This window comes from Elephas maximus, chromosome 19, assembly GCF_024166365.1.
Source record: "Elephas maximus indicus isolate mEleMax1 chromosome 19, mEleMax1 primary haplotype, whole genome shotgun sequence".
Lineage (NCBI taxonomy): Eukaryota > Metazoa > Chordata > Mammalia > Proboscidea > Elephantidae > Elephas > Elephas maximus.
The window spans coordinates 22,285,334-22,302,201 of NC_064837.1; the positions used below are offsets into that span (position 1 = coordinate 22,285,334).

General features: G+C 39.0%; 1 protein-coding gene across 4 annotated transcripts in view; it reads left to right on the forward strand.

Moving 5' to 3' along the window:
- Positions 1-16,868, forward strand: part of SSH2 (slingshot protein phosphatase 2) — a 267,882-nt gene that overhangs the window by 207,669 nt on the left and 43,345 nt on the right. For 3 of the 4 annotated variants that reach the window (XM_049859757.1, XM_049859759.1, XM_049859758.1), the window contains 4 exons: positions 1,840-1,904; positions 9,826-9,947; positions 14,866-14,934; positions 15,691-15,756. In XM_049859757.1, the coding sequence (XP_049715714.1) occupies positions 1,840-1,904; positions 9,826-9,947; positions 14,866-14,934; positions 15,691-15,756 (322 nt within the window). The remainder of the gene's footprint in view (positions 1-1,839; positions 1,905-9,825; positions 9,948-14,865; positions 14,935-15,690; positions 15,757-16,868) is intronic. The other variant, XM_049859760.1, reaches the window with a different exon arrangement.

Here is a 16,868-nt window from a genome sequence, read left to right on the forward strand (position 1 = left end):
CTTTCCTGGGTGATGGTGGGCTCCTCTCTTCCGCTCTGGAATTGGCTCTTTTAAGGCAAAACTGACCAGTTCCCTTGGAGGCCACAGTTACCCTATCACAATCACCTGGGTGGGAGTTACAAGACGGTGGCTAGAAAGACCATATACAGAAGTAATTAATCCACCACAATATCAGTAGTTAATTTCTTTTTATTGCTAAATATTTCATTATATGGATATGCCACATTTTATTTATCCATTCATCAGTTAATGGACATTTGGGTTGTTTCCACTTTTTGACTACTTTGAATATGGCTGCTTTTAACATTTGTGTACAAGTTTCTGTGTGGACATGTTTTCATTTCTTTTGGATGGAAACCCTGGTGGCATAGTGGTTAAGTGCTACGGCTGCTAACCAAAGGGTCGGCAGTTCAAATCCGTCAGGCGCTCCTTGGAAACTCTTTGGGGCGGTTCTACTCTGTCCTATAGGGTCGCTATGAGTCAGAATCAATTCAGCGGCACTGGGTTTAGTTTTTGGTTTTATATTCCTAGGAGTCCTACTGGTCCTTACATATGAGACTTAGATTGCGACCCTGGGTTTGAAATAAAATAGAATGGACCTAGCCAAACATATTGACTCTCCTCTTTAATTTTGAAAGTTTAAAGGTTCTGCAGTAATGGAATTAGTCAGAAGCCTGCAGTGAAATGGAGACAAGAAAACTATTCTTCAAGAGAAGAAAATGGACAGGAGGTGGGGATGGGGCGGGGGCAGATAAAAAGAAAGGCTTTCAGACTTGCTGACCTTTTAGACAGACACCTGTTTGCCAACTTTTTTTTTTCTTCTTCCTGCCTGTCTCCACTTCTTTCACATATCAGCATTTTATTTTGTGATTAATAGCTATGAGATTGCCTGGAGAGAAGTGATATATGTAGGTGCAAAGACCAATGTGAGGACAGCTTACACCAGCACCCATGATTTTGTGTCTACACCAATCACTGTAGACTCTTAAAAAAGGGCTGGGGGTGGGTGGACAGGATGAAGTTTTTTCTCCTCTGATTGTCATTATTTATGATACCTCATTATCTAATTATCTCCCACCAGCCAAAGCTTCAGATTTCCTCTGCAGAATACGGAGTAGGAGGAAATCTCTAACAGTCTTATATAAAGAAATTTTGATTTAGTTTTATAGAACGTATAAGAACAAGTGAGGATTCAGATAATGGTTGACCATTTCAAAGCACCTGGTAATTGTGTTCAGTAGAATATATATCACTGGAGGTCTGCTATATTTAATAAATTTGTCATTTTAATATCACTGCTAATGCAAAAATTGTTTTACACTGTTGACAGTATTCTAAAGGGAATCTATGACTCTTCTTAGACTAAGTGCAACTGAAGATTATGATTACAGGTTTTATCAAAGTAGGAATTGCAAAATGGTTCTAATGCCATATACCCCCCACATTCTCAAGACGTCCCCGTTGCTACCATCAGTGAGCCTGAGAGCACAAGCAGCGCTGCCTCCGCCAAATAGCTCACCATCGCTCGTAACAGCTTCCACCATAGTAGCAAACTGAGATCAGTTTCAAGTGCTCCTTCTATACTATAAAAAATAAAAAAACAAATTTTAATGCAGTCTAGACTAACAGTGAATGTTTAAAGAAGCAGTCTACCACCCTCCCTTTCCATTTAAAAATAAGTCAATACTCATATTAAGACACTCACTTAATTGCTGTATCTAATTAGAGTCCTTCAGTGAACTAGAACTTCCTTTTTAGAAAAGTCATCAGGGTAGAAGAAATTCTCTCTATTGACATTAGAATGGAGAGTAATTATCCTTGTTTTGTAAATTTCACCAGGTGATCTCCAACAGCATCTTCAAGCAATGTTCATATTACTCCGCCCAGAAGACAACATCAGGCTGGTGAGTGGTATCATCATAACTCTGTCCCTCAGAAGACCAGATAGCTAATGTTAAGCAGTCATTGTTATGCCCTATGCCAGTGTTGGGAACTCTGTGGAATGGAAAAGAAGAAATGGTGTGACCCCATCATCCAGGAGCATAGAATTTAATTGGGGATATGAGCTAATGTGAACTAATGTGAAATAATTTGATGGTTAAAAATTACTGGTAAGCACCAGATTGAAATTATTGAGCATAGTAACAACTGAAGTTCAGAAAACGGAGAGAAAACTTAAGGACTTGATGTAGTTGAGGAAAGTTTCATGTAAATAGTAGGGCTAAGTGTTTAGTGAACTCTTAATTTACCATAATCTTCACATACACTGTTGTCACCATTTCTAAAGTTATTTTTTTATAGTAGTACTTCTAATAAACAGATAACAAAAAAATAGGAATAAGCATGTTTCTTTGTGGAAAGTGAAAGTGGCCTACTTCACTCATTTATATTTCCTGTCTGGCCATCTGCTGCTACCCCTTCAGTAGCAGTAATGAACCATTGTAGGTTTTTGAGTCAGGTAATGACATGGGACAACTACAGTATTTAAGATACAAAATACAGGAGAAAAGGAGGCTGTCTCAAATCAGGAAAATCAGCTGGGTGGTTAGCTATTACAGTGACCCACGTGTGTGGTGATGAGCCCTTCTAGGTTAGGGTGGTAACTTGGAAATTGAGTGAGAGCCCCCAAACCTGTTGCCACCATGTCAATTCCATACTCGTAGCGACCCTATAGGACAGAGTAGTACTGCCTCATAGGGTTTCCAAGACTAAATCTTTGCAGAAGCGGACTGCCACATCTTTCTCCCGCAGAGCGGCTGGTGGGTTCAAACAGCTGACCTTTCGGTTAGCAGCTGAGTGCTTTAACCACTGTGCCACCAGGGCTCCTCTCTATCTTAAACACTTCTATATTCTGAAGCTGTTCTGGCATTCTCAAGCTTTAGGATGCGTCAGAATTACCCGGTGGGCTTCTTAAAACAGTGATTGCTGGGCCCTGCCTGCAGAGTTGGACTTTGCCGGTGGGAATTAAGGGGCAGGAAGTTGCATATTTTAACAGGTTCTCAAGTGATGCTAATGCGGCTGATCCGAGGGTCACGTTTTGAGAACTACTGCCCTAAAACCCGTAATAGCAGGTCACTCGCGCACATTGGGTGCCCAGTAGATGTTAGTTGATAAAAAAAAAAAAGCTTCCAAAAAGTCTGTGGTTTAGTACAGCTGCAGTTGCAGTCTGACCTCTCTCACTTCGCTTTTCTCATTGATGAGCTCCTGGAGTTTGGATTATACCTATAAATGTTAAAATACTTTTAACCCTGAGAGACTCGAAGGACATTAAAGGAAGCAGTTGGGAAAGCAGAATTGGCAATTAAGTCTTTTCTTTCCCTACTGAAATACGCAGCTTCAGCTGCTTTACATTTCTAAAATATAAATTCAGAAAATGTAACTGACGCCTCCAAATTAATTCAGAGTTCAAATGACAAGCCATTTCACAGTTGTTTTGAATTGTTACGAACACATAGTCATTATATTTCAGATTATTGAGTGAGTCATCTTTAAGAAAATCAGTGAATACATTGTATGACTTTGGACAAATTAGCACTTTTATAACTGAAGGGAGCATTTGTTAGACTCAAAGCAAAGCCTTTTGTTCTGCGTTAAATTTGGAATGCAAAAACTCTCATCTTGGGGCTTGTACATAAGGTTAAAAGTTTGACAGTCAACTGAAAGCCCTGCCTTTATTTTTTCTAATAACCCAAGAACAAATGGAGACACCAAACCCTACGTTTTGCTTTGGTATTGAAAACAGAAAGAAGCCAATCTTCCAGCGAAGCTCTGCGTTCCAAATACACTAGGTCTCAAATATTAACTTTAGAATTTAGGAAAACTGTAGCTGGTAAAATGAAGAAAATGGTTTATCGTACTCTTAACACCTCAAGGCTCCAGGAACTGACAGAATGCCAATTGTGATGTTTCGATAAATGGATGCAGCAGTTGCTCATCTAAGCCAAGAGATTTGGATGACAGCTCCCTGGCCAGCCAGCTGAAAGAGATCAATGTATATGCCCGTTCTGAAGAAAGATCATCTAACCAGATGTGGAAATTATCGAACAATATCATTGATATCCCACACAGGTAGAATTTTGCTGAAGATCATTCAAAAGCTGTTGTAGCAGCACATGGACAGGGAACTGCCAGAGATTCAAGCTGGATTCAGAAGAGGACGTGGAACAAGGGATATCTTTGCTGATGTCAGATGGGTCTTGTCTGAAAGCAGAGAGTACCAGAAAGATGCTTACCTGTGTTTTATTGACTATGTAAATGCATTTGACTGTGTAAATAACAAATTATGGATAACATTGAGAAAAATGGGAATTCCAGAACACTTAATTGTGCTCATGCTGAGCCTGTACATAGACCAGGAGGCAGTCATTCAAACAGAATAAATCAGGAAAGGTATGTGTCAGGATTGTGTCTTTTCACCACTCTCGTTCAGTCTGTATGCCGAGCAGATAATCTGAGAAGCTGGACTATGTGAAGAACGCAACATCAGGATTGGAGGAAGACTCATTAACAACATGCAATATGCAGATGACACAGCCCTGCTTGCTGAAAGCAAAGAGGACGTGAAGCACTTACTGATGAAGATCAAAGACTATGGCCTTCGGTATGGATTACACCTCAACATAGAGAAACAAAAATCCTTACAGCTGGACTAATAAGCAACATCATGATAAACAGAGAAAAGATTGAAGTTGTCAAGGATTTCGTTTTACTTGGATCCACAATCAACACCCATGGAAGTTGCAGTCAAGAAATCAAAAGACGCATTGCTTTGGGCAAATCTGCTGCAAAAAGACCTCTTTAAAGTATTAAAAAAGCAAAGATGTCTCTTTGAAGACTAAGGTGAGCCTGACCCAAGCCATGATGTTTTCAGTCACCTCCTATGCGTATGAAAGCTGAACAATGAGTAAGGAAGACCGAAAAAGAATTAACAAAGAATTGGCAAAGAATATTGAATATACCAGGGACTGCCATAAGAATGAATAAATCTTTGAAGAAGTACAGCCAGAATACTCCTTAAAGTGAGGACATGTTATCAGGAGGGACCAGTCACTGGAGGAGGACATCGTGCTTGGTAAAGTATAGGGTCAGCAAAAAAAGAGGAATACCCTCAATGAGATGGATTGACACAGTGGCTGCAACAATGGGGTCAAACATAGCAGTGATGGTGAGGATGGTGCAGGACTGTGCAGTGTTTCGTTCTGTTGTACGTGGGGTCTCTATGAGTCTGAACTGGCTCAAGGGCACCTAACAGCAATAACAACACATTATCAAAGATCCATCTAATAAAAAATAGATTGGGAAATTAAGAATTAAGTCCACCGAATTCTTAACTAGAGTTGAGGTGCAGCTAAGGTACAAGGAGGCCTTTTCGAGTACTTTGCAAGGAAGTTTAAGAAAATGAAGAGTTCTTGTTGTTGTTTTGCGAATTTTTTTAATATGCTGATTTTTTTCCAAAGTGAAAATAGCTTTATTTTTTCCTAAATATAAATATATTATCTGTTTTTTTACTTGGATGATACAGAAAGATAAAAAGATATCTTTTATAAAAGGTATATATAGAAGATATAAAGAAAGTGAAAGTCACTCTGTATTGTGCATGTTGAAAAAGCCATCCTTAGCAATTTGGATAAATATCCTTCCAGTCTTATTTTGTGTTTTGTGTATAAGAGAGAAAGAGACAGCTGAGTTACAAAATTGAGATTAAAAATATAAATGCTGTTTTGTAATCTGCTTTCTTCACAATTTATCATGATTATCTTTCCATACCAATAGGTAGGTCATTGTTTTTAATGGCTATATGATGGCTTTTTTATACAGAGTATAATTTATGAACTTTTTTTTTTAACTTAAGAACTTCGTAGTGATAGATTTCTAAAAATCCAGAGACTGCTTCAAGCTCTTATCTATTTCTTTTGAAGACACTGTTCTTTTAGTTCATTAGTGTCACATCTGAAGTCTATTTTAATTTTAGCTATTGACTTTCCCTTCTTGTTCTTTTGGCTAGAATCTAGTATTTACATACTTTTGAAACCTTTCCCTCTGATGGATTGGGTAAGCTGCCTGTCTAGATGTTGGACCTTTATATTGTGGCTTCCCTGAGGATAAACCTTGCATGCAGGGGCATGACGTAAGACTCTTGTTGGAGAGAAATTAAAGGCAGAGCTGTGGCATAGGCTTAAGGTGGAGTATTTCCTGATACTGGATGATGCTGAGGAGAGAAGCTGTTATATCAGGTGGTGTTTCTGAACAGCTTGCAGTCGAGTTAAGCATTTAAATTAGTTACTGAGGTAAGCTTCAGTATCATTCTTTGATAGATGAGCTTTGAAAACAGATTGGGTTTTTATCTATCAGCAATAAGGGAGAGGCCAGAGATGACTTCCCAGATCCACCTCAGTCCTAGGAGTACTGGATCCAGTTCACCTGAACTTTGTAATAGGATAGACTTTCTGGTAATAATGATCTCAGTTGTTACTTTTGCCACATTTTAAAATTCAAAATGTTGTTTTGTTTAGACAGTTAAAGTAGACTTCAGTAGTGCCATTTTCAGTGAGAACTTTAGTTAATCAAGTGCATCTAAATCATTGCGTTATTCCTGTCATCTCTTCCGCACAAGTTAAGGAGACTGACAAAACATTGAAATTGCTGCCAGTCCTAGTATTAGGGTACTAGGTACAAAGTGCCATTTTAAACTGTGTTTCTCCAATTGACTTGATGAATTAAATTAGATTATTAGATTTTGTTACTCTTACCCAAACAGAGGAATATGAAATAAACCTCAAAACAGAGAGGGAATTAAGTTTTGCTTTTGTGTTGTTACTCTTAGGATAAAAAATTTAAAAAAAAAAAAAAAAGAATCTTAAAAAGGGACTTTAAACCCTTAGGTTCGTCCTCTGGCATTGCAGAATTTTTTTTTTTTTTTAATTTCGTCTCACCTTTCTAATTAGGATATAGATGTTGAATAAATGTCGTAGGCCCTGATCCCTTGATTAAAACTTCATTTCCCTGTACTAGGAACTTAGTAATTACCATAGGTACTATCTAGAGGTCCGTGATCAAGTCCCATGAACTCTACATGCTGTACTTCCATTTAAGAAGCTTAAATATTACTACACATCTGCAATGTACCAGTCACTGTGCAAGTGCTGGGGATTCAGAGGTGAAAAAGAGAGACGTGGTTCCTTCCATCATGGAGTGGACAGTCTAGTTCTATTCGCCTTTCTAGTAAAAGTTCTCTCCTGTTACTAATGAAAAAATAGCAGATTCTTTGAAGCCAGGAAAATGTGCCCTGAAGGCAATTTCCTGTGCATAAAATAACCCCGGTTCTTTATCTCAGAAGAGAAACAGATTTTCAGTACCATTAACTGGCTCAAGACATTTGTCAGAAATTTGGTTTCTAGTTAGAATTCTTTCATTGCTGCTCTTCATGGACTCTCCTTAACCCTGTCACTTCCGCAGTGGCTAAGCAAAAAGAGAGTAGTTACACAGCTCAAATGACCCATTTAGCAAGGCAGAGGTGAGCCTCCCACGGCTTTTGTCTCTGTTTTGATACTCCTAGGAAAAGCTAGAGAACTACAAACAACAGAACTGGCTACATTAAAGCTTTTTTGTTACAAGAGTTGATACAGCAGGAATGTAATGCCCCCACCATCCTGATTCCAAGTATACAAGATACAGAGCTGTACTTCTGACTTCCTGTTCCATGAAGTGATCCGAGGATTCAAGCCAGATTCACATATGAAAAGCTAAGGAACTAACATTTAAATGGACTAAGCCCTAGCCCCATGGGCTGGAACCAAGGAAGGAGCTGTGGATAGTAAATGCACGTGAGGTTCAGGCACCACTGACTCTCTGACTCTAGAAACCCTCCTAACACATTGATTTAATCAGAAAACTTGGTGCAGGTGAGCTAGAATTTCTTACAGATGGCCTCTCTCCTATTATTACATGGTTAAGTTTGGGCTTGCCTTGGTGAGCTCTGAGCTGTCAGTTTCCCGATCATGTTAGGGGCTCCTTTTACCCCTCACCAAGGCTCTGAGAATTTATGGCAAGACTCAAATACAGATGACATGGGAACAGCTGAACTGTGCTTCTAATAATTTGTCCACAGTTTCTACAACAACCAGTGGCAGCTGATTGGCTAAGTCAAAGCTGATAAAAGGGGGAAAGAAAAAAATTTTTAAAAACCACTTCCACAAATACTACCTAGAATGCAAGTTAGCAAGTTAGCAGGTAGGCAGCAGGAGTTTCTTTGTAAGTGATATTCATTAGTGGTCTCTTTTTACAAAGTGAGGTGTTTCTGTGGTTATTTATCATTTCAGGAGCATTTCAAACATTTGGCTGTCCCTTGCTTCATCTCATTATAAGAGAAGATCCCCAACCTAATAGGAAAGGCCCCGGCCCTCTCACGCTGACGTGGCTTCAGTAGCAGGGATGTCTCATATTTGAATGGATGTTGAACTTTGTATTAAGAAAATTCCCAAACCTACAAAAATAGAGAATATATTATATCCTCATGAACCCATAATCTAGATTTAATAACCATTCAACATTTTTTATTGTGACTGATATATATGGAACAAATCATTTGCCATATCAGCATTCTTCACATGTACAATTCAGTGGTATTAGTTACACTTATCATGCTATTCAACCATTACCATTACCCATTTCCAAATTTTCCCATCACTCTTAACAGAATCTCAGTGTCCCTTAAGTGTCCCCCCTCCTACCTGCCCCTGGTAACCACTGATAAACCTGGTCTCTGCGTACTTGTCTGGAAACCCTGGTGGCATAGTGGTTTAGAGCTACAGCTGCTAACCAAAAGTTCAACAGTTCAAATCCACTAAGCACTCCTGGGAAACTCTATGGGGCTATGAGTTGGAATCAACTCGACGGCAACAGTTTTTTTTTTTTTTTTTGGTGGGGGGGGGAAGGGGTATATACTTGTCTGTCCTAGATATTTTATATAAGTGGACTCATACAATCTTTGTCCTTTAACCATCACCGTTTTGCCAGACTTCTTTCACCTACCCCTCCTCCCTCCTTTTTTTTTTTTTTTTTTAATTGGAGCATCTTAAAGTAAAGTTCAGACACCATATCATTTTACTTCCAAGTACTTAAGAAAAGGCCACAATGCCATCATCAAGCAATCTTTCCTTAATATCTAACACCCTGTCCATATTTAAATTTTTTGCTGGGCCTTTTAAAAATCATAAATAAAAACTTTTTGAAAAATATAATATGTGAAGCTTCTAAAGAAGCAAGTTTAATTATCAGTGAAACTGCAGAAGGAAATCTTGTCGTATGTAATCTGCCGGATTCAGTAGCGCACAATCAGCACTCTCCTTAGATGTTGCTAATAGATGGCTTCATGTTATAATGGTTTGTAGGAACTGCATCTGTGAATTGAATGCTCACATTCCTATACCTCACATTCCCCACTTGAGTCTTTATAGTACCCAGACCCAGTAAAACCCAGTACATAGGCATGTAATTGCTGTTATTACGAATTATGTTAGTAGCGAACATTTATTGAACATTTACTGTGTGCCAAGTACTGTGTTTATTAACATGTATTATTTCTTACAACTTTCCAATGGGATCAGTATTATGATGTCTCCCTCCATTTGATTTAGGAACTTACTGATGGTTATGTAGCTAATATGTGAGATGGGATTTTAATTTAGGCCTTCTAAACTACTGGCTATGCTGCCTCCCTAAGTATGTTTAAAATACTGATCTAAAAAAAGGATTGAATGATGAAAAATTGGCCTTTTAAATTTCTTAATTTTTTTCTTAATTTCTTTGTTGTCTATTAACCTCCAGGCTGTGAGACTGGAAAGTACTTATCAGAATCGAACACGCTATATGGTAGTAGTTTCAACGAATGGTAGACAAGACACTGAAGAAAGCATTGTCCTAGGAATGGATTTCTCTTCTAATGACAGGTATGATACCACAAAATGGGAGATGGGAAACTTGTTTTTAACTACCCTGTTTCAGTTACCTTTTGACTTATCACAAAAATATCTTGTGTCAGTTCTACTCCTAAAATTCAGCACTTAAAACTGTTGTTGTTTGTTGCTATCGAGTCAATTTGTATCTTAGACACACAGTCTTGAGAGACAGGCTTGTTCAGCTTATGTCTTTTGTCGTATATCCCTAACTTACCACTACTACTTAACCTTCCTCTCATCTTTAGGTAGTAATGGCATAAAGTAAATGTTTTAACTTGAATTTCCAGAAAAAAAGCTGCCCTTTCCTGGCAGCCCGCTTTATTTTCATCAGTAGTGATTCACTGTGGTGATTCTAGAGCACACTCCATTTGTGATAGTGTACCAGTGGATCTGGGTTCAAAGAGAACCCACTTCAACTCCAATCTCTGTGTTAAACCTTACTTTTATCAAATCTTATAGCTGTTTTTTCCTTCTTCTGAGTTTAGAAAAAAGGGGGGGGTGCGGTGGTTTCTTAAACGTAGTGTAGATATAGTGTAGAGTCTCTTATAATTATGCACCTTTGGCTTTGGCTGCACATCGCTTCCTGCGATTAAAGATACCACACATCACATAGAACAACTTGGCCTCTTTGTGTCCTTATGTTTTGTTGCTTTCCTTTTTTATTTTCCCTCTTTCTGGAGAAATCTTGGGAAGACTGTGGAATGTGGCTGCTAAGCAGGTCTTTGCACTCTAGATAATAAGCCTCAGGAAATCCTGCCAGATGTCTCAAAGCATTGACTTCCTGGTTCAGGACTAGAATGGAACTGTGGAGTAGCTGGGGGTGTGACTCAGGCCTCAGGGGGATTTAGCCACAAGGAGAGGAGAAGACTGGAAGTGATTCTAATTGTCCTGGTGTTGGAAAAAAAAGGACATTGTAACTAGAAGGTTTCCCAAACTAGTGTTTACCTGAGCTTATACCTCTCAGTCAACCTGAAAATGACTTGTGGGTTCACAAGCATCACAAGGCCAGAGTTGTTACCTTGTATATCACTTACAGCCTTTAATTGTAAACTCTGAAATTACACAGGCCGTAAACCACATTTAAGAATCTCCTGGATGGTTTTAACCTCTGGTGTTGCCTAAGCAACAGAAGATTCAGTAAGCGTTTATTCTGTCAGAGCACCAGCCTTGCCTATATTCATGTAAGAATTTGAAGGTCTCTGATTAGGGTTTTTAATCTGTCTACATATGTGCAACTACATGTGACTATTTAAACAAAATTAAATTAAAAATTCAGTTCCTTAGTCACAATTAGCCACATTTCAAGTACTCAGTAGTTATATGTGGTTAAACCAAAAAACCAAACCCGTTGCAGTCAAATCAATTCTGACTCATAGCGACCCTATAGGACAGAGTAGAACTGCCCCATAGAGTTTCCAAGGAGCGCCTGGTAGATTCGAACTGCCAGCCTTTTGGTTAGCAGCCATAGCACTTAACCACTATACCACCAGGGTTTCCATACATACATACATGTATACATGTATATATAGGTTTCCTTTATGTGGCTGGTGGCTACCATATTGGACAATATATGTATAGAACATTTCCATCCTTGCAGAAAGTTCAGTTGTACACCACTGCTGTAGATCATATGTTTCTTTTGTTCAATTCTTCTTTATCTCCTTCTTCGAAACCCTACATAATAGGAACTGGGGCTGCATGGAAACTTTAGCCTTCCTCTAGAGACAGAAGGAAACAACTGCATGTTCTCCTGACTCAGAGTACTTCAGTCAGAGGTCTAATCTTACCTCTTTCACTTTGTTCTAAACTCCCCCTAGAAATCATAAAGAATGCTGATTAATATGGGTGCCCAGTCATTTTTTTCAAAGAGCCGCTTCTACTGTAATAATCCTGTCTGAATCATCTGCCAGGTGCTACTAACAAAAGAGAAGTTTAGTTTATGGGAGACAAAAGATAACATGAAAAGCTAGAAACTAGTTTTCATTCTGTTTGGTAAACTTGATGTTATGAAATAGCCACACATCCTCTGCCTAAGTGAGCTCCTTGCACTGTAAGAGAAACCCTGCTGCATCAGAGTACTGGTGTCAGGTAATCTAGTGTCATTTTGGTCTCCGTCGCTTTTGAATGAATTTGTAACATATCTGAGAATATAAAAAGTTCCTGTTTTAAAACAATGTTTAACCAAAGTGAAACCCAGATTGTTTATGATGTGTTCTTCCCAAGTAATGCGTGAGATACATTACAGCCAATTCATTTAGCCTATTTACAGGCCCTTTGAGATTGTATTATATGTTAAGTGATACATTTTTTAATATGCAGTGTAACCTTGATTTCCAAATTGCATTGGATGTATGTCAGGTTATAAAATAATATAGCTTTATGATTTTGTTTTTTTTTTTTAATTTCTCTTTGTATGCCCAGAACCTTGAACATAGTAGGCACTCAGTAAATATTTGTTGAATGGGATGAGTATCTATTAAAATAAGTAGCTGTAATTTAATAGAGAAAAATCTCATGAGACTCAAGGTAAACTGGATAAAAATACCAGGTAAACCTAGCTCAGAACTCTTCTTCCTGTTATGTGAAAAAGCTACTTCTTAATGTAAAAAATGCATTTTGGTCTTAATTTAAGGTGAAAATGTGATGTTGGTTCCTACATATCATTGTCACTTGCCCAGAGTTTAACTGGCATCTGGTCACAAGCTCATAAATCACATTCCTTTGCAGCTTCTGTGTCGTCTTCTGTAGTTACTTAATTTCTAGATTTGTCACTGGGCTATCAGCCCTTCATATTTATACCCCAAATTATGCTTGTTGCTAGGAACCCTGCTAAACACTCAATAAAAAAAGCTCTTCTAAAAATAACCCCACTCCACCTTGAGAAGCCATTTTCAAAGCAAGTTTTTTTTTTTTTTTTTTTTTTTACCTCATTTAGTCAACAGAAATTGTGGTGGCACTGGCCTGCTCACTTCTAGACTCTGGCATGATAGCTGTGTCTCTGGTGTTCAGGCCCAGGGTCCCCGTATAGATAAGCTGTTACGATCTTGATTTGTATCTCCAGTGCCCTGGGATCGCTAGTGAGCGTTGGGGTAACACAGGCCAGCAAATGCAGTGAAAAGCATTCCACACGGCCCACTAGGGCCTGGCCTGCCTTAGTCCTGCAGTGACTGCAGCCATTAAAGCTTGGTTTTCCTCACATTGTTTTTAAAACAACTGTATAATGCTTCCCCCCCCCATAAAAAATCACTTTCAGATACATGAAAACACCAACTATAGATCCATATTCAGCATTTGTTTTATATGACCATAATTCGCAAATATTGTTTCACTTTAAATATTTTAAATCTTCATGCTAACCCTGTAAGGGTAAGCTTTATAGTCTGCACTTGAAGATGGAGAAATTCAAGCTGAGAGAGGCTAAATAGCTTGCCAAAAGGAGTTGAAATACTGGTATCAAATCTAGATCTTCTGGTACAACTGTTCAATAAATGGTAGTTATTGTTATATCGTAGCCACAGCTTTTTTTTTTTAGTTTTTTTTTATTCTAGGAGCCCCTGGGTGGTGCAAACAGTTAACACACTTGGCTGCTAACTGGAAGGTTAAAGGTTTGAGTCCACCCAGAGGTGCCTCAGAAGAAAGGCCTGGTGATCTTCCCAAAAATCAACCCTGGAGCACAGCTCTACTCTGAGTCACATGGGATTGCCATGGGTCAGAGTCGACAGCAGCTGGTTTTTTGTTTTTGTTTTGTTGTTGTCTATTTTTATTGGTAAGCACTAGTCTATACATTTTTTGTGTGTGTTATTTAATTTTCAGAACAACCCAATGAAGAAGGTAATCTTATCCCAGTTTTACAGATGAGGAAACTAGGGCACAAAACAATTAAATAACTTGCCTAAGATTATACAATTAGTGCCAGAACCAGGGTTCCAGTACCCATCCAACTCCAGAGCCCATGCTCCTACTCATGCAGTACTGTCCCACCGCCTGGGTCCCAGGTTCTTTCCACCATATCGAGCTGTATCTCTCTATATAGTGGTGGGGGGAAGTATAGGAGCCTTTGGGAGGCTGGCTGGAAGGGGAAAATGGTGGTTTATTGTAGTTTTAAGGAGAGAAAGTGGTAGAAGTCTGGAGTAGGTTACAGTGGTCCAGAGAAGTTAGAGCTAGAGCTCACGATCGGGAGTCCATGGTTTCCTGTTCCAGCCTGTTCCATTAACTTGAAGCCAGTTTCCTTCCTGGGTAACTTAAATAGCATTTTAATATAGCATATTAAAGCTGCCCTTTTGTAGTTGTTGGCATTCCTATCAACTCTGCATTTCAGCAGTGTTAATTCCGTGCACAGCCACCGAGCATTGTTTTGTATTGTGTCCATTTTGTGTCTCTAACTTGTTCACAACCCGTTAACAATTACTGCTTTACATTTTTTAATTCCCTTTCTCTTTCAAACTATTGAGAGTGTTCTAGTGTTCAATAAATCTCTGTAAACCTCGGAGTTAGTATTGAGCAAACCACATACTCAGAAGCCTTTAACAACCGGCAGTTGTTCTTGATATAAGAAACAGTCCTTAGAGTTCAGTTGGGTGTCGTGACCCTGGGCTGAGATCTGCCAGATGCTATTCAGCCACAGTCACCTAGATTTCATAGAAAGTGGCCATTTACAAGGTAGCCAAATACAGGGAACTCAGTCAATAAGTTTTCTTTGTTAAATATACAGGAAACTGATTAACCACCTCTTTAAAACAACTCCTGAACACATACGTAGGATTAGTAGCAATATGATAGAAATTTCTCTAACGCTCATGTCAAAATTTAGAGCTTAGAGGTTTATCTTTTGTGTTGAAAGAGTTAATAAACAAAGGACTGTTTCCCAGAATAACAGGAAGTAACTTATGGACTGTTCTTTGTCTTACAGTAGCACTTGTACCATGGGCTTAGTCCTGCCTCTCTGGAGTGACACCCTAATTCATTTGGATGGTGATGGGTAAGACCTTTCTCTTTTTATTCCCCTACTTTCTGTCAAGGGCTGGGGTTCCATCTTAGTTACCATTCATTCAGCTGAATGGAGGCCCAGTGTGCCCAAATGAACTGTCATGTTAGCAGCTCAATGAGTCCTTTTAAACTCTTGTTTTTTCAAGTGCAGTAAAAACACAACTTGCCAGAGACTCTCACTTCTGTTCTCTAGGCTGACTATGGTAAGAATCCAAGCAAGAAAAACTAGTTCATTGGCTCACTCTTTAATTGGACATGTGGGACTGTTGCAATGCTCTCCCCAAGGATGATATGTTCTGTTTCAAACAACCACTTGCAGCCCCTGCCAGCTGTCAGCCTAGAGTATAACCCCTTTCCTGTGCCATTTCCTACCACTGACCCCCACCCCCACCTGCTGGTATTTTTAGAATGAGTCCCCAAGAGACCAAGATGTTTGCCCTAATTCATAAAGCTAGGGTCAAGTTTGTTAAGAACCCACAAGACTTCCAAATAGAAATATACAGCTGAACAGTTGGTACATAGCTTCTGCTGGGAGGCTGTGTAATTCCCTAACCCTAGTGTGAGAGTCCATTCATCTTGCCTGGTAGATAATATCAGACAATTTGCTGAAGCTCTAGTTAACTTCTACATGAAGTGCCTGTTGATCCCCTCTACTGAGCTAGCTATTGCGAGCCTGGGCAACGACCTTGAAAAATCTCAACTGAAATAACCCACTCTCATTTGTGGATTTTTGTCTTGTTCTTTTCAGTGGGTTCAGCGTATCAACAGATAACAGAGTTCATATATTCAAACCTGTATCTGTGCAGGCAATGTGGTAAGATGACTTTTAATATCTTTCTCAAAGTTTTTTAGTGTGTTATTGGAGCAGCATTTTGTGGGCTGCAGTATTTGGAATGGTACGGTTGACTATGAAGATGCTGTATCATCTGTGTTAGGATTTTGTGTGATTTGTTTGTGTGGTCATTATAGTTAAAGGTAGCCTAGAAGTACAGTTTTCAGATTGTCAGTGTGGGAGGCATGGTAAGCAATTAAAGTTTAGAAGTATTCTTAGACTCTGGAAGAGATCTAATGGATGAGATAGCCAGTTGGAACTGAGTTTTATAGACACATTGACCAAGTTGGTTAGTAGCAGAGCCAAGTCTAGAACATCACACTTGCCTGTACATTAGCTTTCAATTTCTTAAAGCAATAAGGGCTAGCCTTGATGGAGGATTGCATTATAGATAGCTAAGTTTCTGTTTAAACTGATGGTGTCTGTTTACATAATGCAGATAAAGCCTAGAGAACAAATTGTAGTTGTTAATAATAATCAGGTAGCATAACTGACACGTTGGGCTGCTTACTACGTGTTTGGTGTTGTGCTTTACAGGGATTACATTTAATCATCACACCAACCCCCCCCTCAAAAAAAAATAGTATTATTAGCCCATTGTTATAGATTTAAAAAATCTGGAGCTTTAGAGAGGTTATATAACTGGCCTGAGAGTATCTCTCATGTTTAGACAGAACAGGCTCTCTCACTCTATTGTTCCAAATTATCTGGAAAAATTATTTAGTGTAACTAGGCAATGGGCGTGACTGTAAGATTCAGAGTCCATTCCCTAGTCAAGGACTTTAATGTCTGTTCCTCATTCAGCTGCACGTTGTGTAGTGGAAGTCCCCATGAGGAGTGGAATGGAGAGAAGGCAAGCCAAACAAGAAGTAAAGGAGCCTGAAAAAGACTCCAGGATGATAACCTACCCCTGAATAACAGAACTGATAGGATTGAGGTGGGTGGGGTCCTAAGACAGAGTCCCTGAACAATTGACAGTCTTATCATTTCATGCTGTAAATGAGGTAGGACATAGAGTTTCAGGTCATGTGTTTACACCAAATTTTTAGATTCAGGGCGTATTTCAGAGGTAAATTTCTCATGGAAAACTCGTG